The sequence below is a fragment of the Salmo salar genome, chromosome 08, assembly GCF_965601325.2.
Source record: "Salmo salar chromosome 08, fSalSal1, whole genome shotgun sequence".
NCBI lineage: Eukaryota > Metazoa > Chordata > Actinopteri > Salmoniformes > Salmonidae > Salmo > Salmo salar.
This window is the reverse complement of record NC_138298.1, coordinates 10,504,811-10,531,490: the sequence shown is the minus strand read 5'-3', so window position 1 is coordinate 10,531,490 and position 26,680 is coordinate 10,504,811. Positions and strand designations below refer to the sequence as shown.

Below are 26,680 nucleotides of genomic sequence, written 5' to 3'. Positions count from 1 at the left end.
AAAAGTAAAGATACCTTAATTAAAAATGACTCAAGTAAAAGTGAAAGTCACCCAGTGAAATACTACTAGAGTAAAAGTCTAAAAGTACTTGGTTTTAAATCAACTTAAGTATCAAAAATAAATGTAATTACAAAAATATACTTAAGTATCAAAAGTAAAAATATAAATAATTTCAAACCAGAAGGCACGATTGTCTTTTTTTATTTTTTATTTACAGATAGCCAGGGGCACACTCCAACACTCACACTTAATTTACAAACTAAGCATTTGTGTTTAGTGAGTCTGCCAGATCAGAGGCAGTAGGGATGACCAGGCATGTTCTCTTAATAAGTGTGTGATTTGGACAATTGTTTTGTCCTGCTAAGCATTCAAAATGTAATGAGTACTTTTGGGTGCCAGGGAAAATGTATGGAGAAAAAAGTACATTATTTTCTTTAGGAATGTAGTGGAGTAAAGTAAAAGTTGTCAAAAAGATAAATAGTAAAGTAAAATACAGACCCCCCCCCCAAAAAACGACTCAAATTAACCCTTGTGTAGTCTTAACATTCTGTATACTCCCCTTGTCTTAAGGGTAAAATATTATCTGCCTTCACTAAACCCCTAAAATAAAGCAGCTTAATTGAATTTTAAACCCTAAATCTATTTTGCATGAAGAAACAACCTGAAGAAACTTTGTGAATATCTGAGTTTTCCCTCTTCACAATGTAGAAATACTGCATTTAATCAGTTGACACCACACATTTTTATTACAAAACACCTGTCATAGTTGTTTTCCTCACTAAGTAGAAGTTTATTATTATTGCTAAAGGTACTGCATAGGTGTAAACATACATTTTATAGCAAGAGATAGCACTCGTATAGCCTAAGAAAGTAGCAGAAACATGCAGAAAGTAGTTTTGAAAGCATTTTATTGAAGGGAAACAATAACAGTCTTGAACTTTTTTGGCAACATAGTGATATATCCTTATATACTGTACAATGAGGAAATCAACTACAAAATACTAGTCTTATCCCATTTTTTAACCATTGCCCCCCCACCCACAAGGTGTATAAACAACAACAATAAATATGAATAAAATAATATAGATACAAAACAAAAACTTGAAGAACATATATCAATCAATTCTAACTAGCACATGTAGGACAGTATGCAAGTGTGTGTGCATGGACTTTGCAGATGTATTTCTCACATGGGCAGCACATAGTATTTGTTTTACAGTCCTCTTTTGGGAGGGCAGAATTGACATCTCCTCCTCTTGCCTGCCCCAGCTTTAGCTTCAGGCGGATCAGGACAATATTCAGCCCCCTGAACAGCTTTCACAAGCGCTGCAGAGGCTGCTGTGCGGGGGAGCCGCTCCCTTCTTTGAATGTGTGGGGTTACAAGTGCCTTTCCCAGCTGCTCCAGGAACACCCTCCTCTTGTTCCTCTTATGAGCCATCCAGGTAGGGTTGATCTTGTTCCATATCGCGAAGGCATTGTATGAGGACACATCAATGATGTTATGGAAGAAGACCAGGGGCCAGCAGGCAGTCAACCTCCTGCAGTTGTAAGTTCAAATCATATTAATATGTGACCGTGTCTCTGCTTGTGAACACTGACTCGTTTCCTCAGTCTGTCACATTGTGTGTTCGGCCTTTTTATGTCATGCTAGTGGTTTGACCACACTGAGAAGCAGCCCCACACAGTCTTGCCTGCATACAGGAGTCCTGTCTCACATGCAGGCCTATGTGGTGAAATATGTTTCCACTGCAATTAATACTTTTCACTGCAGCGAACAGAATAGTTGTCAGTAACACTAAAGGTCTACTCGTGACTCTTATAATTCTTACAATTGTCAGATCAATGTAGACCTGATAGGGGTCTTTGGATTTCTAAAAGTGAAATTGCACTGGGAAAAGGAAGGCTATTTTGCTTGGGTGAGTAGGCCCAGGAGTGTTACAACATTGTTTTTACATTTTACAGGGTCCACCTCGACCTGCCAACCTCCCAGCCTGCCACAACTTACCCTGACCTGCCAAACTCCCAGCCTGCCACACCCTACCCTGCCTCACCAACCTCCCAGCAGTCTGACCATGTTCAGCTGAACACCTCCCGAGGACAGGATCCAGTTCAACCCAGGATACCTCCCAAAACTCCCGTTCTGTTAGACTCTAATAGGATGTATCTGGAAGATAGGAGACTATTCCCCACATACCAGATGGCTAAATGCTGGTGTACCACAACTGACAGTGCACTACAACTGCTCTATCAAGTCAAGCTGGAAAATCCTGACAACCTTCTCATACATACTTGGACAAATGACCTGTGCACAAAAGGTGAAAGAGTAGCTGAGGAAGTGAGAAAGTTGGCAGAGAAAGCACACACCCTGTTTCCAAGGAGAAACGTGATATATCCACCCTTCTACCAAGGAAAGATCTCCCCTGGCAAATTATCCAAAATGTCTACCAAGAAATCACCACGGAGCTGCTCCTCACAACCAAATGTCAGCATCTCTCACCACCACACCCTGACATGTGAACACTTGTATGACCATGTACAACTGGACCATGAGGGAGTCAGAATCTTTGCCAAGGACCTGAAGAATGCCACGTTAGGCAGAGTTCCACAATCAAACCAGGTCAGCAACAAAGCCCCCCCCCCCCACATCTCCAAGAAGAGAGAGGAGGCCAATCTCATCTCAGCTGACCCAGACATCTCCAGCACCTACTAAAACAAATCAAGTTTTATCCGTCACATGCGCCGAATACAACAGGTGTAGACCTTCAAGTGAAAAGCTTACTTACAAGCCCTTAATCAACAATGCAGTTTTAAGAAAAAGAAAGTATTTACTTGAATAAAAAACATGAGCTAGCGCACACCCAGAGAAAATGATTTTATGTTGAGGTGCTGACTAACGGCGAATAAACCATAAGCTATAAAAAATAAAGTAACAAAGTATTTACTAAAATAAACCAAAGAAAACATTTTAAATAAGAAAATAGAAAAATAGTAAATAATTAAAGAGCAACAACAAAATAACAGTAGCGAGGTTATATACAGGGTGTACCAGTACAGAGTCAATGTGCGGGGCACAGGTTAGTCGAGGTAATTGAGGTAATATGTACATGTAAGTAGAGGTAAAGTGACTATGCATAGATAATAAACAGAGAGTAGCAGCAGTGTAAAAGAGGGGGGGGGGGGGGGTTCAGGAGTCTTATGGCTTGGGGCTAGAAGCTGTTAAGAAGCCTTTTGGACATAGACTTGGCACTTCGGTACCGCTTGCTGTGATGTAGCAGAGAGAACAGTCTGACTAGGGTGGCTGAATTTTTAGCGCCTTGCTCTGACACTGCCTGGTATAGTGATCCTGGATGGCAGACAGCTTGGCCCCAGTGATGTACTGGGCCATATGCACTACACTCTGTAGTGCCTTGCGGTCGGAGACTGAGCATCTCAACCTGCTCCACTACAGCCCCGTCGATGAGAATGGGGGTATGCATGGTCCTCCTTTTCCTGTAGTCCACAATCATCTCCTTTGTCTTGATCACGTTGAGGGAGAGGTTGTTATCCTGGGACCACATTGCCTGGTCTCTGACCTCCTCCCTATAGGCTGTCTCATCGTTGTCGGTGATCAGGCCTAGCACTGTTGTGTCATCGGCAAACTTAATGATGGTGTTGGAGTCGTGCTTGGCAATGCAGTCATGGGTAACCAGGAGTACAGGAGGGGACTGAGAATGCACCCCTGAGGGGCCCCAGTGTTGAGGATTAGCATGACAGATGTGTTGTTGCCTATCCTTACCACCTGGGGCAGCCTGTCAGGAAGTCCAGGATCCAGTTGCAGTGGGAGGTGTTTAGTCCCAGGGTCCTTAGCTTAGTGATGAGCTTTGAGGGCACTATGGTGTTGATTGAAGTTTTCCCCACCTCTAGTTTTATATGAGGAAGTGTATTGCTGTTGTTGGGTTGTTTATTTGTTTTTGTCTTGTTTCAATACAAATATCACCAGATTGGGTCTGCTGGATGGTTGGAATTTCTCCCTAAGGATTTGCCATTATCTCCCTCACCCTGTAACTCTGCAGTGAGGTTGCCAAGATGGTACGGGAGAATAAGCCAATTTGGAGGGGGATGGTTTCAACTGTGTGCTGCTACTCTCTTTGACATTTGTCTTAGACATTTGTATTACCAATCATTTGTCATACAGTGAATAATTTGTCATTTAGTGAATAGTTTGTCTGGATTTCCTGAATCAGAAATGCCCTAAACTAAAATGTTGTCCTGGTTTGTCTTCTGTCGAGGTGATTGCAAAGGTGACAACAGATGGTATCTAGATGCATGGAAGGGATAATTCTGCCGAGAACAGTGTGAACCTCACCCCCTCTAACCGGCTGAAGTAATGGCGATAATGGCGTTCACGATGATCCTCACCACCTGAAACCAGCAACCTGTACACACCAGCCAGTTGAGGCTATCAACTGCCTTTTTTCTCACGCCTTCTCTCAGGAGTGCGACATGAGTCCACGTGGAGTGAGCATGGAGAGAGATCCCGTCCAAACTTCTCTCATGCTTCTGGTGTACTGGTCAGAAAAATTGACATAATGGACCGTAAAGGATGGTGGCGGCTCAGGTGAGAGATTCGTCTCTTGGGAAAATCGGATTATTCCCCAGATATTGAAATTGGGACATTATCAAGGGACGTGAAGGAGGGGGGTCGTCAACCGTGCCTGTAATTGATTTAGGTTTGTCAAATTGTTTATTTGGGATATCAGGTTGATTGTGGAGGTCTGCACACTGCGGATGTTATAGTAATTTAGACTAAGAATGCACTGAGATACCAGTCTGCCATTACCACAAATGGGGGCCGAAAGAAGTTAATGATAGAAATATAAGATGAATAAACTGTATGTCAACATAAATGTACATTCTTCAAGTGTCGGTGTGTGCTAAGTTGAGGGTCTTCGAGTGATTCTAAATTTGGGTTGGATAATTCATTAATTGATTGGGTTCTAATTATGATTTGGAAAGACGAGAAGGAGTGACAGAGCGATGCCCTAAAATGAGAGGAGAGCCTCTAGAATGTATTTTGGGCTAACCTTGCCCCAATCTCATTCTTATCAGCGTTGGTGTGAAACTGTTATAACATGTGTTCTCTCTTCCCTGTAAAAGTCAATATGATTTCTAGGTGGGATGGAACATGCATTGTTTGCATTATACTAACACACAGGCCCACTGTCTTTTGCTAGGCCAGATAATACTTTACTCCCTCCCATTTCAATAGCAGGAGTGATGACAGCCCCTTGGTGTATTAAAGGATAAGAGCTTTGAGTGAGAATTGAAGGTTGTTTTTTGTTTGCCAAGTTTAGAATGACCTAGCTCTTAAACTACAGGCTTTGTATTTTGACAAGTCTCAGGGGCAGTCACCGCAACCCGATTGTGGTAAGAGCTATGTAAACAATGGTTAAGCATTGAGAGATTCAGTCACCTCTGAGTCTACAGATCCCTTGTGTACGTATTTTAGAATGTAAAACCCAGTTGGAGCTCCTGATCGATATGTATACTTGGTGTATTGAGTTGGTTGGAACCTCTCCACCGTGTTGATAATAAACAATGATTCATTTAAGATTGACTTCAGGTGTCCCTGATGGTAATTTCCACGACATGGTGTTGCATTTTCACGACAATGTGATCATGTCACATAGTATGTGTTAGAGACACAAAACAGAAAATTACTAATCCTGGTTAAATTAAGAAGATACATTTTTAAAAGTTCTCTCCTCAAGGGTTTTTACATGACATGTTCTCGTCTGATTTAGCCACTGTCTCCTGTAAAAATGTCTCCTCCATATTTATTTTTCTGGCAGATAAACACGCCCCTTTTAAACAATTCAGAGTGAAAGATAGATCCAACCTTTGGTTTTCTTCTGAGCTATCTGAGCTCAATCAGATGAAAAATCAGGCCTGGTCCAAGGCAAGGAAACTGACGCTGGAGTGGACTGGTCATTTTCTAGACCATTGAGAAACATATCTACTATATCAATTAAGAAAGCTAAATCAAGCTACTTTTTAAGCTCTCTCTCTGACTCGGCTGGTGATCCTTAAACATTTTGGAAAACAGGAAATGCACTAAAGCGTACAAATTCCTCCTCTTCCCTGCCTAAGCAAGTTCTGTCTGACTCTGTCATCTTAACTGAGAAGGGGATAAGAAGATGCTTTTAATCATCATTTTATCTAGGCAGGCTTTTTATTTGAGAGAAACTGTGGTTTAATTAACCCTGGTAAGTCAATGAACTGCTTTTCCCTATGCCAGCCTCTAGCCGACTCGATGATTAACACATCATCTTCTAGTGAATCTTTGTTTTCATATCAGCAAATGTACTATCTGTGATGTGCTAGATGCCTTGCTGTAACGCCCTGGCCATAGAGAGGGTTTTATCCTCTGTTTTTGGTTAGGCCAGGGTGTGACATGGGTGGGCGTTCTATGTTCCCTTTTCTATGTTTTTGTATTTCTTTATTTTGGGCCGAGTAGGGTTCCTATTCAGAGGCAGCTGTCTATCGTTGTCTCTGATTAGGAATCATACTTAGGCAGCCTGTTTTCCTTTGGGGTTTTGTGGGTAGTTGTTTCTGTTGTGTGGTTTGCACGGACAGAACTGTTGGCTTTCGGTTTCCCCGTTTGTTTTTTTGAAGTGTATCATTAAAAATCATTATGACCACTTACCACGCTGCATCTTGGTCCCCTCTTCCAGACGATCGTTACACTTGCTTAAGACGTAAAAATGTCCCCTGGGGCTGATATGTTTGATCTATTTTTGCTCCAGGTCTCTGCCCCCTGATTGCTGAATAATTAACCCATATTTTTAACCGGATGACTATATCTGGTACTATCCCCAAGGTTTGGAAGGCGGCCCATGTACTCCCTCTACACAAAAGTGGTGACCCTTGTGACCTAAATTATTATCGGCCTACTTCTAAACTTTCTTGCCTAGCTAAAATATTACAATCCGTGATTAAGATCTTTCTTATCTTTGATAAAAATGTATTCTAAAATGTACATCAGTCGGGTTTTAGACCAGGTCAAAGCACTATCTCTGTTGCATCCCTAGTTATAAATGATGTGATTAATTGTGTGGATAAAAGGCAACATTGAGCCACCTTCTTCATTGACTTGTCAAAGGCTTTCGATACTGTTGATCACTCACTACTAATTCAAAGGCCTAGACCAGGCTGCATGTAACTGTTTTAAAAACGACTTAACAGATAAAACTCAACGTGCATCTACTAATGGTGTTAAATCAGGTTTCCTGGATATTACAAAAGGTCTCCTGCTGGGGTCGATTTTGGGTCCTGTACTTTTTGTTGTTTACATTAACAAAATCGCCTTGTCTATAAAAAATATGTGCCTGCACTTGTATGCCGATGATACTGTTGTGGATGTTATTGCTGTAACAACAGTTGTCATGGAGAGAAGACCAAGGCGCAGCAGGTATGTGAATACTCATATTTAATTTCAAAAAAGGAGTAAAGCATCCACTTGACAAAACAATAAAGGTGACAACAGCAACAGTTCTGCAGGCTATTAAACGCAGTGCAAAAACAACCACCCACAACCCCAAAGAAAAACACACACACCTATATAGGACTGCCAATCAAAGGCAACTCAACACACCTGCCTTCAATTGGAAGTCCCAATCAACAACACAAAAACTGCCAATTGCCCCCATGGTTGACCAGGCTCTATCTGAACTACAGTCTGCCTTCATTTTATTACAGAAAAACGTTATTGACCTGAAATTAGTATTGAATGCAGGTAAAACTACGTACAGTGCCTTCGGAAAGTATTCAGACCCCTTGATTATTTCCACATTTTGTTGCGTTACAGCCTTATTCTAAAATGGATTAAAGAAACTATTTCCTGTCACTTAGGGCAGGAGGAAGGAGTAGAGTCAAATGCAGGAGATATCGTCCAGTAGCTCGAAGTTTATTCACACCCAAACACTAGGTGATCAAAAGGCACTGGGAGTGCACAATACCCAAAAGGGAAACAGGTAATCCATAAAGGGAAAATCACGCACGGGGCGCAGCCCGGCGAGAAAATAAATCCTCCAATATAAAAACGATAGAGAAGACACGCCACAGTGTAAACCCGCTGACAAACAAACAATCCCGCACAACACACAACCCCAAAGGAACAAACTAAATACCCCCCCACTAATGACAGAAATGACAACAGGTGCGGACCTAGACAGACAAAACACAATAAACACAGATCGGCGGCAGCTAGTAGACCGGCGACGACGACCGGTCTGAGCCCCGCCCGGCCGAGGAGGGGCACCATTTTCTGTGGATACTGTGACAGTACCCCTCCCCTGACGCGCGGCTCCCGCAGCGCGCCGACGCCGGCCTCGGGGACGACCCGGAGGGCGAGGCGCCGGCCGGATCGGACGGAGACGATGGAACTCCTGGAGCATAGTGGGATCCAAAATGTCCTCCAACGGAACCCAGCACCTCTCCTCCGGGCCGTACCCCTCCCAGTCCACGAGGTACTGCAGGCCCCCTACCCGACGTTGGGAGTCCAGGATGGCCCGGACTGTGTACGCCGGGGCCCCCCCGATGTCCAGGGGGGGCGGAGGGACCTCCCGCACCTCAGCGTCCTGCAGTGGACCAGCTATCACCGGCCTGAGGAGAGACACATGAAACGAGGGGTTAATGCGGTAATATGAAGGGAGTTGTAACCTATAACACACCTCGTTTATTCTCCTCAGGACTTTGAACGGCCCCACAAATCGCAGACCCAGCTTCCGGCAGGGCAGGCGGAGGGGCAGGTTGAGGGTCGAGAGCCAGACTCTATCCCCTGGATTGTATACGGGAGCCTCACTGCGGCGGCGGTCAGCGCTCTCCTTCTGTCGCCCGATGGCCCGCTTCAGGCCCTCCTGGACAGCCCTCCAGGTCTCCTGAGAGCGCTGTACCCATTCCTCCACCGCAGGAGCCTCCGTCTGGCTCTGCTGCCAAGGCACCAGGACCGGCTGATAACCTAATACAACTTGAAAAGGTGACAAGTTAGTGGAGGAGTGGCGTTGAGAGTTCTGGGCCATCTCGGCCCATGGCACGAACCTCGACCACTCCCCTGGCCGGTCCTGGCAATATGACCGCATAAACCTGCTCACATCCTGGTTGATGCGTTCTACCTGCCCATTAGTCTCGGGGTGAAAACCCGAGGTCAGGCTGACCGAGACCCCCAGCCTCTCCATAAACGACCTCCACACTCTGGAGGTGAACTGGGGACCTCGAGCAGATACGATGTCCTCGGGCACCCCGTAGTGCCGGAAGATAGGGCCTCCGCGGTCTGTAGGGCCGTAGGAAGACCGGGCAACGGGAGCAGACGGCAGGACTTCGAGAAACGATCCACAACAACCAGGATCGTCGTGTTCCCCTGAGATGGCGGGAGATCCGTTAGGAAATCCACCGAGAGGTGAGACCAAGGTCGCTGTGGAACGGGGAGGGGCTGTAGTTTCCCTCGAGGCAGGTGCCTAGGAGCCTTGCACTGGGCGCACACTGAACAGGAAGAGACATAGTGTCTTACATCCTCAGCCAAGGTGGGCCACCAGTACTTCCCTTTCAGGCCTCGCACTGTCCGTTCCACCCCAGGATGACCCGAGGAGGGTAAAGTGTGGGCCCATGGGATCAGGCGATCGCAAACACCAAGCGGAACGAACCTCAGACCTGCGGGACATTGAGGCGGAATGGGTTCTGACTGAACCGCCCGCTCGATGTCCGCATCCACCTCCCATACTACCGACGCCACTAGACAGGACGCAGGGAGTATGGGAGCGGGATTGATGGTCCTCTCCTCGGTGTCATAGAGACGCGACAGTGCGTCGGTCTTCCGGTTCCGAGAACCCGGAATGTATGAAAGGGTGAACTGGAACCTAGTAAAGAACATAGCCCACCTGGCTTGACAAGGATTCAGTCTCCTCGCTGCCCGGATGTACTCCAGGTTACGGTGGTCGGTCCAGATGAGAAAAGGGTGACGTGCCCCCTCAAGCCAATGTCTCCACACTGTCAAAGCCTTGACCACGGCTAACAACTCCCTGTCCCCCACATCGTAGTTGCGCTCCGCCGGGCTTAGCTTCCTAGAAAAGAAAGCGCAGGGGCGGAGCTTCAGAGGAGCGCCCGAACGCTGTGACAGAACTGCTCCTACCCCAGCTTCGGACGCGTCCACCTCCACTACGAATGGCAAAGAGGGATCCGGATGCGCCAGCACCGGAGCGTCAGTAAACAAAACCTTCAGATGACGGAAGGCCCTGTCCGCCTCCGCCGACCACCGCAGCCACACCGGACCCCCCTTCAGCAGTGAGGTAATGGGAGCTGCCACCTGACCAAAACCCCGGATAAACCTCCGGTAATAATTGGCGAACCCCAAAAACCTTTGCACCTCCTTCACCGTGGTAGGGGTAGGCCAATTACGCACAGCCGTAACGCGGTCACATTCCATCACCACCCCTGTGGTGGAAATGCGATATCCTAGGAAAGAGACGGCTCGTCTAGAGAACTCACATTTCTCAGCCTTGACGTATAGGTTATGCTCCAGCAGCCGCCCAAGCACTCTGCGCACCAAATCCACATGCTTGGCGCGGGTGGCGGAGTAGATCGAGATGTCATCGATGTACACCACCACCCCCTGTCCGAGCATGTCTCGGAGAACCTCGTCCACAAAGGATTGGAAGACAGCGGGAGCATTTTTTAGCCCATACGGCATGACGAGGTACTCATAATGGCCAGATGTGGTACTAAATGCGATTTTCCACTCATCTCCCCCTTGGATACGCACCAGATTATACGCACTCCTGAGATCTAGTTTGGTGAAGAAGCGTGCCCCGTGGAATGACTCCACTGCCGTAGCAATGAGAGGTAGTGGGTAACTGAACCCCACTGTGATGGAATTTAGACCTCTATAGTCAATGCACGGGCGCAGGCCTCCCTCCTTCACAAAAAAGAAACTTGAGGAGACGGGTGATTTAGATGGCCGTATGTATCCCTGTCTCAAGGACTCCGCGACGTATGTCTCCATAGCTACTGTCTCCTCCTGAGACAGAGGATACAAATGACTCCTAGGAAGGACCGCGTCAGCTTGGAGGTTTATCGCACAATCCCCCTGTCGATGGGGTGGTAATTGAGTCGCCTTCGTTTTACTGAAGGCGATAGCCAAATCGGCATATTCAGAAGGAATGTGCACGGTAGAGACTTGGTCTGGACTCTCCACCGTGGTTGCACCGATGGAAACTCCTACACACCTACCTGAGCACTCCCTTGACCACCCCTTAAGAGCCCTCTGTCTCCACGAAATCTGAGGGTTGTGAGTGGCTAGCCAGGGGAGTCCCAGTACCACCGGAAACGCCGGGGAGTCGATGAGGTATAGGCTGATACGTTTCACATGACCCCCCCACGTCATCATAACCAGTGGCACAGTAACCTCCCCCACTTGGCCGGACCCTAGCGGTCGACTATCTAGGGCGTGCACAGGGAAGGGGTGGTCCAGCTGAACCAGGGGAATCCCTAACCTATTAGCGACCCCACGGTCCATAAAACTCCCAGCTGCACCTGAATCGACTAGTGCCTTATACTGGGAGTGAGGGAAAAAAATAAAATAAAACATAAAAAAATAAAAATCGGGAAAACAAACAGAAGTGTACATGTGGTCGACAGGGGGCTCTGGGTGTGTCTGGTGCTGACACACCTGGGGGGGTCGATGGAGTGCTCTGCCTGCCCTCCGGACTCCTGGGGGGACCCCTCCAGCACTGGTCCGCAGTGTGTCCTCTGCGTCCACAGTGGGTGCAGCAGAGGCCCCCCCCTCCGGTCTTCCTTGGAGCAGCTCCTCCCATCTCCATGGGCAGTGGAGCAGGAGGGCTGGGAGGTGGAATGAACAGACCCCGACTAGAATGTCCCCGGGTAGCCAGTAGGTGGTCCAGCCTGATGGATAAATCCACCAGCTGGTCGAGGGTGATGGCGTGGTCCCTACAAGCCAGCTCCCGACGGACATCCTCATTTAGACTGCAGCGATAGTGATCCATCAGGGCCCGCTCATTCCACCCCGATCCCGCGGCGAGAGTCCGGAACTCCAAGGCGAAGTCCTGAGCGCTCCTCGTCCCCTGTCTCAAATGAAACAGTCTCTCACCCGCCGCCTTGCCCTCCGGGGGATGATCGAATACCGCCTGGAAGCGACGGGTGAACTCCGGGTAGTCGCCCCGAGCCGAGTCTGGGCCCTCCCAAACCGCGTTTGCCCATTCCAGGGCTCTACCCGTAAGACAGGAGACAAGGACGCTCACTTTCTCCTCGTCGGAGGGAGAGGGGCGGACGGTCGCCAGGTACAGTTCGATCTGGAGTAAGAACCCCTTACACCCAGCGGCCGTCCCATCAAATTCCCTCAGTGGCGTAATCCGAATCCCACTCGAGCCCACTTCAGGGGGTGTCGGTAGGGGCGCCAGCTGAGCCACTGGAGCTGGTCTGGTGGAGGAGGTACCTCTCTCCCAGCTCTCCAGTCGGGTCAGTACTTGGTCCATCGCCGAGCCTAGGTGGTGGAGGAGGCTGGCGTGCTGCGACACCTGCTCAGCTACTGAAGTTGCTTCGGGTCCTGCTGACTCCATAATAATTGGTGCGGGATTCTGTCACGGGTACTTAGGGCAGGAGGAAGGAGTAGAGTCAAATGCAAGAGATATCGTCCAGTAGCTCGAAGTTTATTCACACCCAAACACTAGGTGATCAAAAGGCACTGGGAGTGCACAATACCCAAAAGGGAAACAGGTAATCCATAAAGGGAAAATCACGCACGGGGCGCAGCCCGGCGAGAAAATAAATCCTCCAATATAAAAACGATAGAGAAGACACGCCACAGTGTAAACCCGCTGACAAACAAACAATCCCGCACAACACACAACCCCAAAGGAACAAACTAAATACCCCCCCACTAATGACAGAAATGACAACAGGTGCGGACCTAGACAGACAAAACACAATAAACACAGATCGGCGGCAGCTAGTAGACCGGCGACGACGACCGGTCTGAGCCCCGCCCGGCCGAGGAGGGGCACCATTTTCTGTGGATACTGTGACAATTTCCTAAGCAATCTACACACAATACCACATAATGACAAAGTGGAAACAGGTTTGTGGTAATTTTTGCACATTTATTAAAAGTAAAAAACAGAAATACCTTATTTACATAAGTATTCAGACCCTATGCTATGAGACTCGAAATTGAGCTCAGGTCCATCCTGTTTCCATTGATCATCCTTGAGATGTTTCTCCAACTTGATTGGAGTCCACCTGTGGTAAATTCAATAGATTGGACATGATTTGGAAAGGCACACACCTGTCAATATAAGGTCCCACAGTTGACAGTGCATGTCAGAGCAATAACCAAGCCATGAGGTTGAAGGAATTGTCCGTAGAGCTCCGAGACAGGATTATGTTGAGGCACAGATCCGGGGAAGGTTACCAACATTTTTCTGCAGAATTGAAGGTCCCCAAGAACACAATGGCCTCCATCATTCTTAAATGGAAGAAGTGTGGAACCACCAAGATTCTTCCTAGAGCTGGCTGCCTCGCCAAATTGAGCAATTGGGGGAGAAGGGCCTTGGTCAGCTAGGTGACCAAGAACCCGATGATTACTCTGACAGAGCTCTAGAATTCCTCTGTGGAGATGGGAGAACCTTCCAAAAGAACAGCCATCTCTGCAGCACTCCACCAATTAGGCCTTTATGGTAGAGTGGCCAGACAGAAGCCACTCCTCAGTAAATGGTACCTGACAGCCCGCTTGGAGTTTGCCAAAAGGCAACTAAAGACTCAGACCATGAGAAACAAGATTTTCTGGTTGGACTATTTTGCTTGAATTCCAAGTGCCACGTCTGGATACAACCTGGCACCATCCCTATGGTGAAGCATGGTGGTGGCAGTATCATGCTGTGGGGATGTTTTTCAGCGGCAGAGAATGGGAGACTAGTCAGGATCGAGGGAAAGATGAACGGAGCAAAGTACAGACATATGAAATCCTTGATGAAAACCTGCTCCAGAGGGCTCTGGACCTCGGACTGGGGTGAAGGTTCACCTTCCAACAGGACGACTGTAAGTACACAGCAAAGACAAAGCAGGAGTGGCTTCGGGACAAGTCTCTGAATGTCCTTGAGTGGCCCAGCCAGAGCCCAGACTTGAACCCGATCGAACATCTCTGGAGAGACCTGAAAATAGCTGTGCAGCAATGCTCCCCATCCAACCTGACAGAGCTTGAGAGGATCTGCAGAGAAGAGCGGGAGAAACTCCCCAAATACAGGTGCTATCACGTTTCAGGAGAAGACCCAGATGCAGACAGTGTCAAAGTAACAAAAGTTAATTACTAGGACAGGGGGCAGGCAAAATGACAGGTCAAGGGTCTTTTAAAAAGCGTTTATGAGCTCGTTAAGAAGCCGAGAATAAAAATGAGCTCTTTCATAGAAATAGGTCCTGCCTCTCAATAAATAGGATAAAGCAGATTATTCAGTCGACGTTCCTATCGGTCCTAGACTATGGCGAAATCATCGATTTCAACACAGCTGCTACTTCATTAAAGTCGTTAGATGCGGTTTATCATAGCGCACTGCGCTTTATTACAGGCAACAATTTTAGCAGTCAACACTGCATTCTTTACCAGAAAGTTGATTGGCCCTCTGATATCACGTAGGCCCTCTGATATGATTACTAAACTTTAGACATACGAGTTACCGCACCAGGTCTCAGGGATGGCTAACCCTGGAAATTCCTTTGGTCTCTGCTGCGTTAGCTAAAACAGCTTTTAGCTTTTTTGCACCTTATTTGTGGAACAATCTTCAAAATGTTCTGAAATATTATGTTTTGGTGCCTCTAGGCCAATTCAGAAAGCTGATTGAGGACCTTTTTACTGATGAATGTCTTTATTTTTTTCTTTCTTTCTGCTTGCATTTTTCTTTTCCTGTGTGTATTTTCTGTAATTTATGTAATTCAGGGCTCACCTGTAAAAGAGACAGAATTACTTTCCCATTGTTCCTCAAATGCAGTGTATGATAAACCATTTTCTAGCTCTGTGTCTCTAATTTTATCAAATGAAAAAAAACTATTTCAAATTTTGCTACATAGGACAGAATCAAGGTCCTATGTAGGACCGAATAAAGGCCTATAGGCCAACGGCCGAGACAATAAGAAGACATAATAACAGATATACCGTAATTTCCGGACTATAAGCTGCTACTTTTTCCCCACGCTTTGAACCTCGCGGCTTAAACAATGATGCAGCTAATATGGATTTTTCCCGCTTTCAAATAAAAAAATAAAAAAATAAAAAAACACATTCTGTGACGTGCTCAGTTTTTTGGCGGCATGAAGCTTTCATTAGACCAATGAAATTGCCGAACGGGTTAAGGTCAAACAACTTTTTTGTTTACTGTTTAGATTAAATCGAGCGCGCTCAAACTTCCCATCATTCTGATTACGGTAGTCATTTTGTCACCCTCATCATGGCAAAGACACGGAGAAATGCATATGATGCAGCTTTCAAGTTGAAGGCGATTGATCTGGCTGTTGGAAAAGGAAATAGAGCTGCTGCACGGGAGCTTGGTCTGGAGCAATGACTTTCTTGGAGTAGGCTACTGTTTACTGCTACTGTTTAATTTTAAAAAAAATGTTACAAGCCGTGTTTCGTTAAAGCCTATTTATTTTAGTTACAAGCCGTGTTTCGTTAACGCCTGGGTAAATTTGTTTCAATGTACCGGTAGGCACCTGCGGCTTACAGACATGTGCGGCTTATTTATGTTCAAAATAAGAATTTTTTAAAAATTCAGTGGGTGCGGCTTATATTCAGGTGCGCTCAATAGTCCGGAAATTACGGTATTCAACCACACCTTTTGTTTCATCACAAAACCGGAGAGCAACATCTGTCAGGTGAAGTCCACAAAACATATTACATGTAACAAACAGTTACATGACCTACAGCATGGTCAAGCAAGTTAATATTTCCGACATTTTCGGACTACTAAACAACTATTTATTTAGAACTACAGAGAGTTACCACAAGTCACACTTAAACACTTAAAGCTGTTTTACCTCATTTCGATCAGCATGTTAAATGCGCAACCAGGGGGGGGGGGGGGGGACTCTAGACCACCTTTACTCCACACACAGAGATGCGTACAACCTCTCCCTTGCCGTCCATTTGGCAAATCTGACCATAATTCTATCCTCCTGATTCCTGCTTACAAGCAAAAATTTAAGCAGGAAGCACCGGTGACTCGGTCAATAAAAAAGTGGTCAGATGAAGCAAATGCTAAGCTACAGGACTGTTTTGCTAGCACAGACTGGAATAGGTTCTGGGATTTTTCCGATGGCATTGAGGAGTACACCACATCAGTCATTGGCTTCATCAATAACTGCATCAATGACGTTGTCTCCATAGTGACTGTACGTACATACCCCAACCAGAAGCCATGGATTACAGGCAACATCCGCACTGAGCTAAAGGGTAGAGCTGCCAGTTTCAAGAAGGTTATAAGAAATCTCTGATGAACCATCAAACAGGCAAAACATCAATACAGGACTAAGATCGAATCGTACTACACTGGCTTCGACGCTCGTCAGATGTGGCAGGGCTTGCACACTATGCCAGACTACAAAGGGAAGCACAGCTGAGAGCTGCCCAGTGACACAAGCCTACCAGACAAGCTAAATTACTTCTATGCTAGCTTTGAGGCAAGTAACACTGAAACATGCATGAGAGCATCAGCTGTTCCGGACGACTGTGTGATCACGCTCTCCGCAGCCGATGTGAGTAAGACCTAAACAGGTAAACATTCACAAGGCCACAGGGCCAGATGGATTACCAGGACGTGTACTCCGAGCATGCGCTGACCAACTGGCAAGTGTCTTCACTGACATTTTCAACCTGTCCCTGTTTGAGTCTGTAATACCAACATGTTACAAGCAGAACACCATAGTCACTGTGCCCAAGAACACTAAGGTAACCTGCCTAAATGATTACCGACCCGAAGCAGTCACGTATGTAGCCATGAAGTGCTTTGAAAGGCTGGTCATGGCTCACATCAACACCATTATCCCAGAAACCCTAGACCCACTTCAGTTTATGTACTGCCCTAACAGATCCGCAGATGATGCCATCTCTATTGCACTCCACACTGCCCTTTCACACCTGGACAAAAGAAACACCTATGTGAGAATGCTATTCATTGACTACATCTCAGCGTTCAACACCATAGTGCCCTCAAAGCTCATCACTAAGCTAAGGACCCTGGGACTAAACACCTCCCTCTGCAACTGGATACTGAACTTCCTGACAGTGGTAAGGATAGGTAACAACACATCCGCCACTCTGATCCTCAACATGGGGGCCCCTCAGGGTTGCATGCTCAGTCCCCTCCTGTACTCCCTGTTCACTCATGACTGCATGGCCAGGCATGACTCCAACACCATCATTAAGTTTGCTGATGACACAACAGTGGTCGGCCTGATTACCGACAACGATGAGACATCCTATAGGGAGGAGGTCAATGACCTGGCCGTGTGGTGCCAGGACAACAACCTCTCCCTCGACATGATCAAGACAAAGGAGATGATTGTGGACTACAGGAAAAGGAAGACCCGAGTGCGCCCCCATTCTCATGGAGAGGGCTATAGTGGAGCAGGTTGAGAGCTTCAAGTTCCTTGGTGTTCACATCACCAACAAACTAACATGGTCCAAGCACACCAAGACAGTCGTGAAGAGGGCACGACAAAACCTATTCCTCCTCAGGAGACTGAAAAGATTTTGCATGGGTCCTCAGAAGGTTGTACAGCTGCTCCATCGAGAGCATCCTGACAGGTTGCATCACTGCCTGGTATGCCAAATGCTCGGCCTCCGACCGCAAGGCACTACAGAGTGTAGTACGTACGGCCCAGTACATCACTGGGGCCAAGCTTCCTGCCATCCAGGACCTCTATACCAGGTGGTGTCAGAGGAAGGCCCTAAAAATTGTCAAAGACTCCAGCCAACCTAGTCATAGACTGTTCTCTCTGCCACTGCACAGCAAGCGATACCGGAGCGCCAAGTCTAGGTCCAAGAGGCTTCTAAACAGCTTCTACCTCCAAGCCATAAGACTCCTGAACATCTAATCAAATGGCTACCCAGACTATTTGTATGGCCCCCCTCTTTTTTTGCGCTGCTGTAACACTTATTATCTATACATAGTCACTTTAATAACTCTACCTACATGTACATATTACCTCAATTACCTTGACTAACCGGTGCCCCAGCACATTGACCCCCGCACATGCTCTTTAATTATTTGCTACTTTTATTTCTTAGATATTTATCTTAAAACTGCATTGTTGGTTAAGGGCTTGTAAGTAAGCATTTCACTGTAAGGTGTTGTATTTGGCACATGTGACAAATACAATTTGATGTGAAGTCCCAAAGAAAACAGGCGCTTCCTCCCTTATTCCAGCCCCATATCAGCGTCGACATTTCAACATCTATTCATCTACAGTTGAAGTCAGAAGTTTACATACACCTTAGCCAACTAGATTTAAACTCCGTTTTTCACAATTTCTGACATTTAATCTGAATAAAAAGTCCCTGTCTTAGGTCAGTTTGGATCACCACTTTATTTTAAGACTGTGAAAGATCAGAATAATGGTTGAGTGAATGGTTTATTTCAGCTTTTATTTCTTTCATCACATTCCCAGTGGGTCAGAAGTTTACATACACTCAATTAATATTTGGTAGCATTGCCTTTAAATTGTTTAACTTGGGTCAAACGTGTCGGGTAATCTTCCATAAGCTTCCCACAATAAATTGGGTGAATTGTGGCCCATTCCTCCTGACAGAGCTGGAGTAACTGAGTCAGGTTTGTAGGCCTTCTTGCTCGCACACACTTTTTCAGTTCTGCCCACACATTTTCTATAGCATTGAGGTCAGGGCTTTGTGATGGCCACTCCAATACCTTGACTTTGTTGTCCTTAAGCTATTTTGCTACAACTTTGGAAGTATGCTTGGGGTCATTGTCCATTTGGAAGACCCATTTGCGACCAAGCTTTAACTTCCTGACTGATGTCTTGAGATGTTGCTTCAATATATGCACATAATTTTCCCCCCTCATGATGCCATCTATTTTGTGAAGTGCACCAGTCCCTCCTGCAGCAAAGCACCCCCACAACGATGCTGCCACCCCCATGCTTCACGGTTGAGATGGTGTTCTTCGGCTTGCAAGCCTCCCACTTTGTTCCTCCTAACATGATGGTCATTATGGCCAAACAGTTCTATTTTTGTTTCATCAGACCAGAGAACATTGCTCCAAAAAGTACGATCTTTGTCCCCATGTGCAGGTACAAACGTAGTCTGGCTTTTTTTATTGTCACGTCCTGACCAGAAAATGAGTTATTTGTTATTATTGTTTGGTCAGGACGTGGCAGGGGGTATTTGTTTTATATGGTTCGGGGTGTGTGTTTATGTAGAGGGGTGTTTGATTTATGTATTCCGGGGTTTTGGTCTATGTTTGTATATTTCTACGTCTGTTCTAGGGTGTTTAATTCTATGTTTAGGTATTTGGGATTGGGGCCTTCAATTGGAGGCAGCTGTTTATCGTTGCCTCTGATTGAAGGTCCTATAATTAGGAGTATGTTTGTTTTGGGAATGGTGGGAGGTTGTTCTTTGTACTTCCGTGTGAGCCTACAAGACTGTTCGTTCGTTTATTGTTTTGTTTATTAGTCGTGTTCTCAATAAAAGTTAAGATGAGCACTCAACCCGCTGCGCCTTGGTCCATTCACTACGACGACCGTAACAGAACCTCCCACCAACCACGGACCAAGCAGCGGGCCCAGGAGGAGGAAGGATCCTGGGCCAGGGAGAAAAGGGAGTGGAGGACATCTTGGACATGGGAGGAGATAATGGCAGGGGACAAGACCTTGCCATGGAGACAGGTGGAGACAGCAAGAGAGGACCGGCGAAGGTGGAACGAAGACCGGGACTGTTACAGTGGTACACGGTTGGCGTTTAAGCCTGAGAGGCAGCCCCAAGGCACACGGGTAGATTGGCTGGGCCAGGATTAAGCACCAAGCCAACTCCCCGTGCTTATTGGAGGCAGCCTATTACTGGTCAGGTCCCGTGCTTTGTAGTGATGCTCACGGCGTCGAGGCCAAGTGTTCACAGGCCGGTGTGCACGGTGCAAGCGCCCCGCATTTGCCAGGGGGAAGCGGGCATCCAGCCAGTAAGGGTGGAGCCAGTACTGCGCTCAAGACCGCCAGTGCGTCTTCACGGCCCAGTGTAACCTGTTCCCGCTCCTCGCACTAGCCTTGAGGTGCGTGTCTCCAGTCTGACACTTCCAGCACCAGCCCCACGCACTAGGCTTCCAGTGCATCAGCCCAGTCCAGTACGTCCTGTTCCTGCTCCTCGCACTAGCCTTGGGGTGCGTGTCTCCAGTCTGGTACCTCCACTACCAGCCCCACGCACCAGGCCTCCAGTGCGTCAGCCCAGTCCAGCTCATCCTGCTCCTGTTCCTCGCACTAGCCCTGTGGTGTGTGTCCTTAGTCTGGCGCGCCCTAAGCCAGCCCCACGCACCAGGCCTCCAGTGCGTCAGCCCAGTCCCGAGCTTCCGACGACAGTACCTCGTCCAGAGTGTCCGGCAACAGTGCCTCGTCCAGAACTTCCAGCAACAGTGCCTCGTCCAGAGCTTCCGGCGACAGTGCCCCGTAGAGAGACGGCCCACTGTCCGGAACCAAGAGAGACGGCCCACTGTCCGGAACCAAGAGAGACGGCCTACAGTCCGGAACCGAGTGAGACGGCCTACAGTCCGGAACCGAGAGAGACGGCCTACAGTCCGGAACCGAGAGAGTCGCCCTACAGTCCGGAGCTCCCAGAGTCGCCCTACAGTCCGGAGCTCCCAGAGTCGCCCTACAGTCCGGAGCTCCCAGAGTCGCCCTACAGTCCGGAGCTCCCAGAGTACAGCCCAGGGTCTACAGTGACATGCTTCAGGCCGAGGTATTCGGTAGGGGTGGACTGGTCAGGTAGGGGACTAAGGCCTGAGCCTGAGCCACCTCCACTGTAGGAGGTTTGGGGAGGGGGGGGTGTAGCACGGGAGCCGTCGGTGACGGCAGCCACCCTCCCTTCCCTCCCTTTAATTTAGGGGTTCTTTTTGTAGATATTTTTTGTTGTCAGGTGCATCCGGCGTCTGCACCTTTGGGGGGGGTACTGTCACGTCCTGACCAGAAAAGGGGTTATTTGTTATTATTGTTTGGTCAGGACGTGGCAGGGGGTATTTGTTTTATATGGTTTGGGGTGTGTGTTTATGTAGAGGGGTGTTTGATTTATGTATTCCGGGGTTTTGGTCTATGTTCTATGTTTGTATATTTCTATGTCTGTTCTAGGGTGTTTAATTCTATGTTTAGGTATTTGGGATTGGGGCCTTCAATTGGAGGCAGCTGTTTATTGTTGCCTCTGATTGAAGGTCCTATAATTAGGAGTATGTTTGTTTTGGGAATGGTGGGAGGTTGTTCTTTGTACTGCTGTGTGAGCCTACAAGACTGTTCGTTCATTTATTAGTCGTGTTCTCAATAAAAGTTAAGATGAGCACTCACTCACTACGACGAACGTGACATTTATGGCGGTTTTGGAGCAGTGGCTTCTTCCTTGCTAAGCGGCCTTTCAGGTTATGTCAATATATGACTCGTTTTCCTATAGATACTTTTGTACCCGTTTCCTCCAGCATCTTCACAAGGTCCTTTGCTGTTGTTCTGGGATTGATTTGCCCTTTTCGCACCAAAGTACGTTAATCTCTAGGAGACAGAACACGTCTCCTTCCTGAACGGTATGATGGCTGCGTGGTCCCGTTGTGCTTATACTTGCGTACTATTGTTTGTACAGATGAACGAGGTACCTTCAGGCATTTGGAAGGATGATCCAAGGATGAACCAGACTTGTGGAGGTCTACAATTTGTTTTCTGAGGTCTTGGCTGATTTCTTTTGATTTTCCCATGATGTCAAGCAAAGAGGCACTGAGTTTGAAGGTAGGCTTTGAAATACATCCACAGGTACACCTCCAATTGACTGAAATGATGTCAATTAGCCTATCAGAAGCTTCTAAAGCCATGACATCATTTTCTGGAATTTTCCAAGCTGTTTAAAGGCACAGTCAACTTAGTGTGTAACCTTCTCACCCACTGGAATTGTGATACAGTGAGTTATAAGTGAAATAATCTGTCTGTAAACAATTGTTGGAAAAATTACTTGTGTCATGCACAAAGTAGATGTCCTAACCGACTTGCCAAAACTATAGTTTGTTAACAAGACATTTGGGGAGTGGTTGAAAAACGAGTTTTAATGACTCCAACCTAAGTGTATGTAAACTTCCGACTTCAACTGTATGCTTAGTCTAATACAGTGAAACCTAAAAGATATAAAACAACTATTTAGTCCAATCAACGTAAGCTACATATGATGTGGCAGTCCATGTTACTGATTTCTGTGTGTGTGTGTGCGTGAAAACATGTTGACGCACCTTACTTGTAGAGAAGCGCCAATGCCGCCATCCTCCATTTTGTAAACGGTCTATGACTCTGTCATACAGTAGGCTAGACGCTTTTAGTTTTGGTTGTTCTAGGCTACCTGGCTAAAACGCTTGCTGGCTAGCCTAACTTCCCTTCATTGGAAACGATGCGCCAGGCCAGCTAATTGGCGTTAGCCTATAGTAGGTCTATATGCCTACTACATCTAGATAGCTACATGTTGAACTTCCATCCTCTCAGGCCAGGAGCACAACGTATGAATTTATGGTTGGATCAGAATTGCCGTTATAATCATTGGCCAGTACTGAGAATGAAGTAAAACAACAAGTCCTAATCCCTATCTACATCCATGGCTAATTTTGGAAAGGGCTGATTTTAGCTAGCTAGCCACCGGAGGACAAAGACATAACGAGATGCAACAACTGAAGTTCTCTCAATGACGTTTGGCACCGAGACAAAAGATGGGCCTATATTATTTTGTTTCTTTTATTCTTGGTTATTCTTTTGAGGAAGCTTGTCTACCCTTTGCATCCATGAATACACACCCTTGCATATTCTACAAAAATTAATTGGTAGCTGATTAGTATGCTGTTACATCAAACATTTATTTTACAATCTGCAATTAATTAATATCCAACTTTAATTAGGCTACTGAACAAGTAGGCCCCTAATTACACTATGTAGACAAAGGTATGTGAACACCCCTTCGATTTAGCCATTTCAGCCACACTCGTTGCTGACAGGTGTGTAAAATCGACACAGCCATACAATCTCCATAGACAAACAATGGCAGTAAAATTGCCTTACTGAAGAGCTCAGTGACGTTCAACGTGGAACGGTCATAGGGTGCCACCTTTCCAACAAGTCAGATCGTCAAATTTCTGCCCTGCTAGAGCTGCCCTGGTCAACTGTAAGTGCTGTTATTGTAAAGTGGAAACATCTAGGAGCAACAAAGGCTCAGCTGCGAAATGGTAGGCCTCACAAGCTCACAGAACGGGACCGCCTAGTGCTAAAGCGCATATTGTCTAAAAAGCGTCTGTCCTCAGTTGCAACACTCTCTATTGAGTTCCAAACTGCCTTTGGAAGTAACTTCAGCACAAAAACTGTTCGTTGGGAGGTTCATGAAATGGGTTTCCATGGCTGAGCAGCCGCACACAAGCCTAAGATCACCATGCGCAATGCCAAGCATCGGCTGGAGTGGTGTAAAGCTCTCCGACTCTGGAGCAGTGGAAACGCATTCTCTGGAGTGATGAATCACGCTTCACCATCTGGCAGTCCGACAGACAAATCTGGGTTTGACGGATGCCAGGAGAACGCTACCTGCTTGAATGCATAGTGCCAACTGTAAAATTTGGTGGAGGAGGAATAATGGTCTGGGGATGTTTTTCATGGTTCGAGCTAGACCCCTTTAGTTTCAGAGAAGGGAAATCTTAAACTACAGCATACAATGAAATTCTAGACAATTCTGTGCTTCCAACTTTGTGACAACAGTTTGGGGAAGGCCCTTTCCTGTTTGATCATAACAATGCCCCCCGTGCACAAAGCGAGGTCCATACAGAAATGATTTGTCAAGATCGTGTAGAAGAACTTGACTGGCCTTCACAGAGCCCTGACCTCAACAACACCGAACACCTTTGGGATGAATTGGAACGCCGACTGCAAGCCAGCCTAATCGCCCAATATCAGTGCCCGACCTCACTAATGCTCTTGTGACTGAATGGAAATAAGTCCCCGCAGAAATTTTCCAACATCTAGTGGGAAGCCTTCCCAGAAGAGTGAAGGCTGTTATAGCGGCAAAGGGGGGGGGGGGGAACAACTCCATATTAATGCCCATGATTTTGGAATGAAATGTTCGACGAGCACGTGTCCACATACTTATGGCCATGTAGCGTAGCTCTTATTGCTCTTGAACGTCTTCATTCCCTACACAAAAAAACACCGTTTTTTCTGTCCCACGCTATGAAATTCATCATGCTACTGTGTCTCAAGATCAGTGACCAGACCATTACCTTTTTATTAACAAAGTACATCGCCTGTTCCAACGACCTGCCTCTCGCTCTTCAATCCATCTATGTGAAAGAACCACTGACCACGTAATCACAGGAAACCACCAACATTTCCTGTTTAGAGAAGAACAATCTAATGCACCATTCGAATGTTGCTTAATACCACTGAGTTTGAATGTTCATTTTACCTAATGACTTTGACGTTGATATCCATGAAAGGATTTCTTCATTTTGGGGACGAAGCCATGTCCGTTGCCCTTCAATGATTCAACATGGTTGAGGGAATTCCCAAGTCCCAACACCATAAAGGTGTGTGTTTTACTATCACATCTATAATCATTAGGCACTATGAGTCAAAACAGTGAGGCTGTGAGCTCTGTCAGTTGGAAAAAAGCAAATAGTAATGCAAATGAGTTTCAAATGACTTGCTACAGTTTCTATCTCAGATATTATAAAAGGTTGTCAGCCTGTTGTTTCCAAAAGATCATTAATCTCTCATAAATTAGTCTATGCATCAAAGTATTACTCTGTAGTTGGTGTTTAGACCGCAAACTTTTATAGCCTCCACCTCTTTCTTCCCATGAAAGAGCTCTGTTAAACAACCTACTCTGTCATTATCTATCCCTTACTGTAAATATTTATCAAACGCTCAGACAGGATACAGGAGGATATGTCTCTAGAGAGAGAGGAATGTTATTTTGAGTCTTAGCAACAGGCTACACACTGTTTAAATGATTTACCCTTTACACATTTAATAAGGGGGGGGGAATGCAATTTGGGGAATTACATTTACATTTTAGTCATTTAGCAGACGCTCTTATCCAGAGCGACTTACAGTAGTGAATGCATACATTTCATACATTTGTTTTTCCTGTACTGGTCTCCCGTGGGAATCGAAATCACAACCCTGGCGTTGCAAACACCATGCTCTACCAACTGAGCCACACGGGACATTTGGTCTGCGCTCCATGCACTACAGCTGCTAGCCTAGGCTCCCTTATCAGGAGCCACAACAAACGTACAAAAATACGTTTCTAAAGTTACTAATTAAAACATTGAACATTTTAAAACAAATAAAGTTTAGGCTACTTATCTATCATCTCCCACATACACAGTAAATCAGTAACAAAAGAAACATACCATCAGTGTCGAAATACAGCAGCATTAACGTCCATCCAAACAAATGGTTCATTGTTCTAAAGCTGGAGCTGTTCAGTGGTGTGCACTGTGAACAACCTGAAAGGTGTACAGAGGACAGAATAAACTCAACCAGACCCTCTGGGGTGTGTTCGTTTCTTAATAAATGGAAGCAAACAAAACAGGGAGGGACCTACCTGAATTTGTCCAATAGAACCTGTCGTTTTACTTGCACTAATTTGGACTAATGATTACACCCCGATCTCATCACCAGCCTGTTTCTCCCTCCGGTACTAGAGAGAGAAGATTGGTTGCCAACCCTGTCAGTAATCACAACATTGCCGTCAACATCACAACACCCTGTGGAGATGGAGGCCTTGGAGAACACGTATGTGTGAGAAATCATATAATCCATTATTGCCATCAGCTCATTAGACTACAATAGCCATCGCTCTTGAGACGGGGAGCGGTTAGGAGATTTGTTGTGTAGTGATGAACCAGAGTAGTGTACTGTAGGTTGTTAAAGACCACCTTCTAGTGGACTAAATGTAGAATTTCGTTGTCAACTGTTTACAGTTTGCATCATCTTGTATGGTAGCCTTCTATGTTCTATTATGGTATATACGCTGAGTGTACAAAACATGAGGAAAACTTACTCTTTCCATGACATAGACTGACCAGGTGAATCCAGGTGAAAGCTATTATCCCTTATTGATGTCATGGTCACCTGTTAAATCCACTTCAATCAGTGTAGATGAAGGGGAGGAGACAGGTTAAAGAAGGATTTTTAAGCTTTGAGACAATTGAGACATGGATTGTGTATGTGTGCCATTCAGAGGGTGAATGGGTAAGACAAAAGATGTAAGTGCCTTTTAACTGGGTATGGTAGTAGGTGCCAGGTGCACCAGCTTGAGTGTGTCAAAAACTGCAATGCTGCTAGGTTTTTCATGCTCAACAGTTTCCTGTGTGTATCAAGAATGGTCCACCACCCAAAAGACATACAGCCAACTTGACGCAATTGT

General features: G+C 46.3%; 1 protein-coding gene across 2 annotated transcripts in view; it reads right to left on the bottom strand.

The window, feature by feature from the left end:
- The window catches only part of LOC106609968 (SLAM family member 5), a 36,100-nt gene extending 10,040 nt beyond the window's left edge, over positions 1 to 26,060 (bottom strand). Inside the window, exons 1-2 of one of the 2 annotated variants that reach the window (XM_014209046.3) lie at positions 25,856 to 26,060; positions 25,662 to 25,757 (exon numbers count right to left, since the gene is read on the bottom strand). In XM_014209046.3, coding sequence (XP_014064521.2) covers positions 25,662 to 25,713 — 52 coding nt within the window. In that variant the 5' untranslated portion in view covers positions 25,714 to 25,757; positions 25,856 to 26,060. Of the gene's footprint in view, positions 1 to 25,661; positions 25,823 to 25,855 lie in introns of those variants that run through there. The other variant, XM_082978373.1, reaches the window with a different exon arrangement.
- Positions 26,061 to 26,680: the final 620 nt, after the last annotated feature.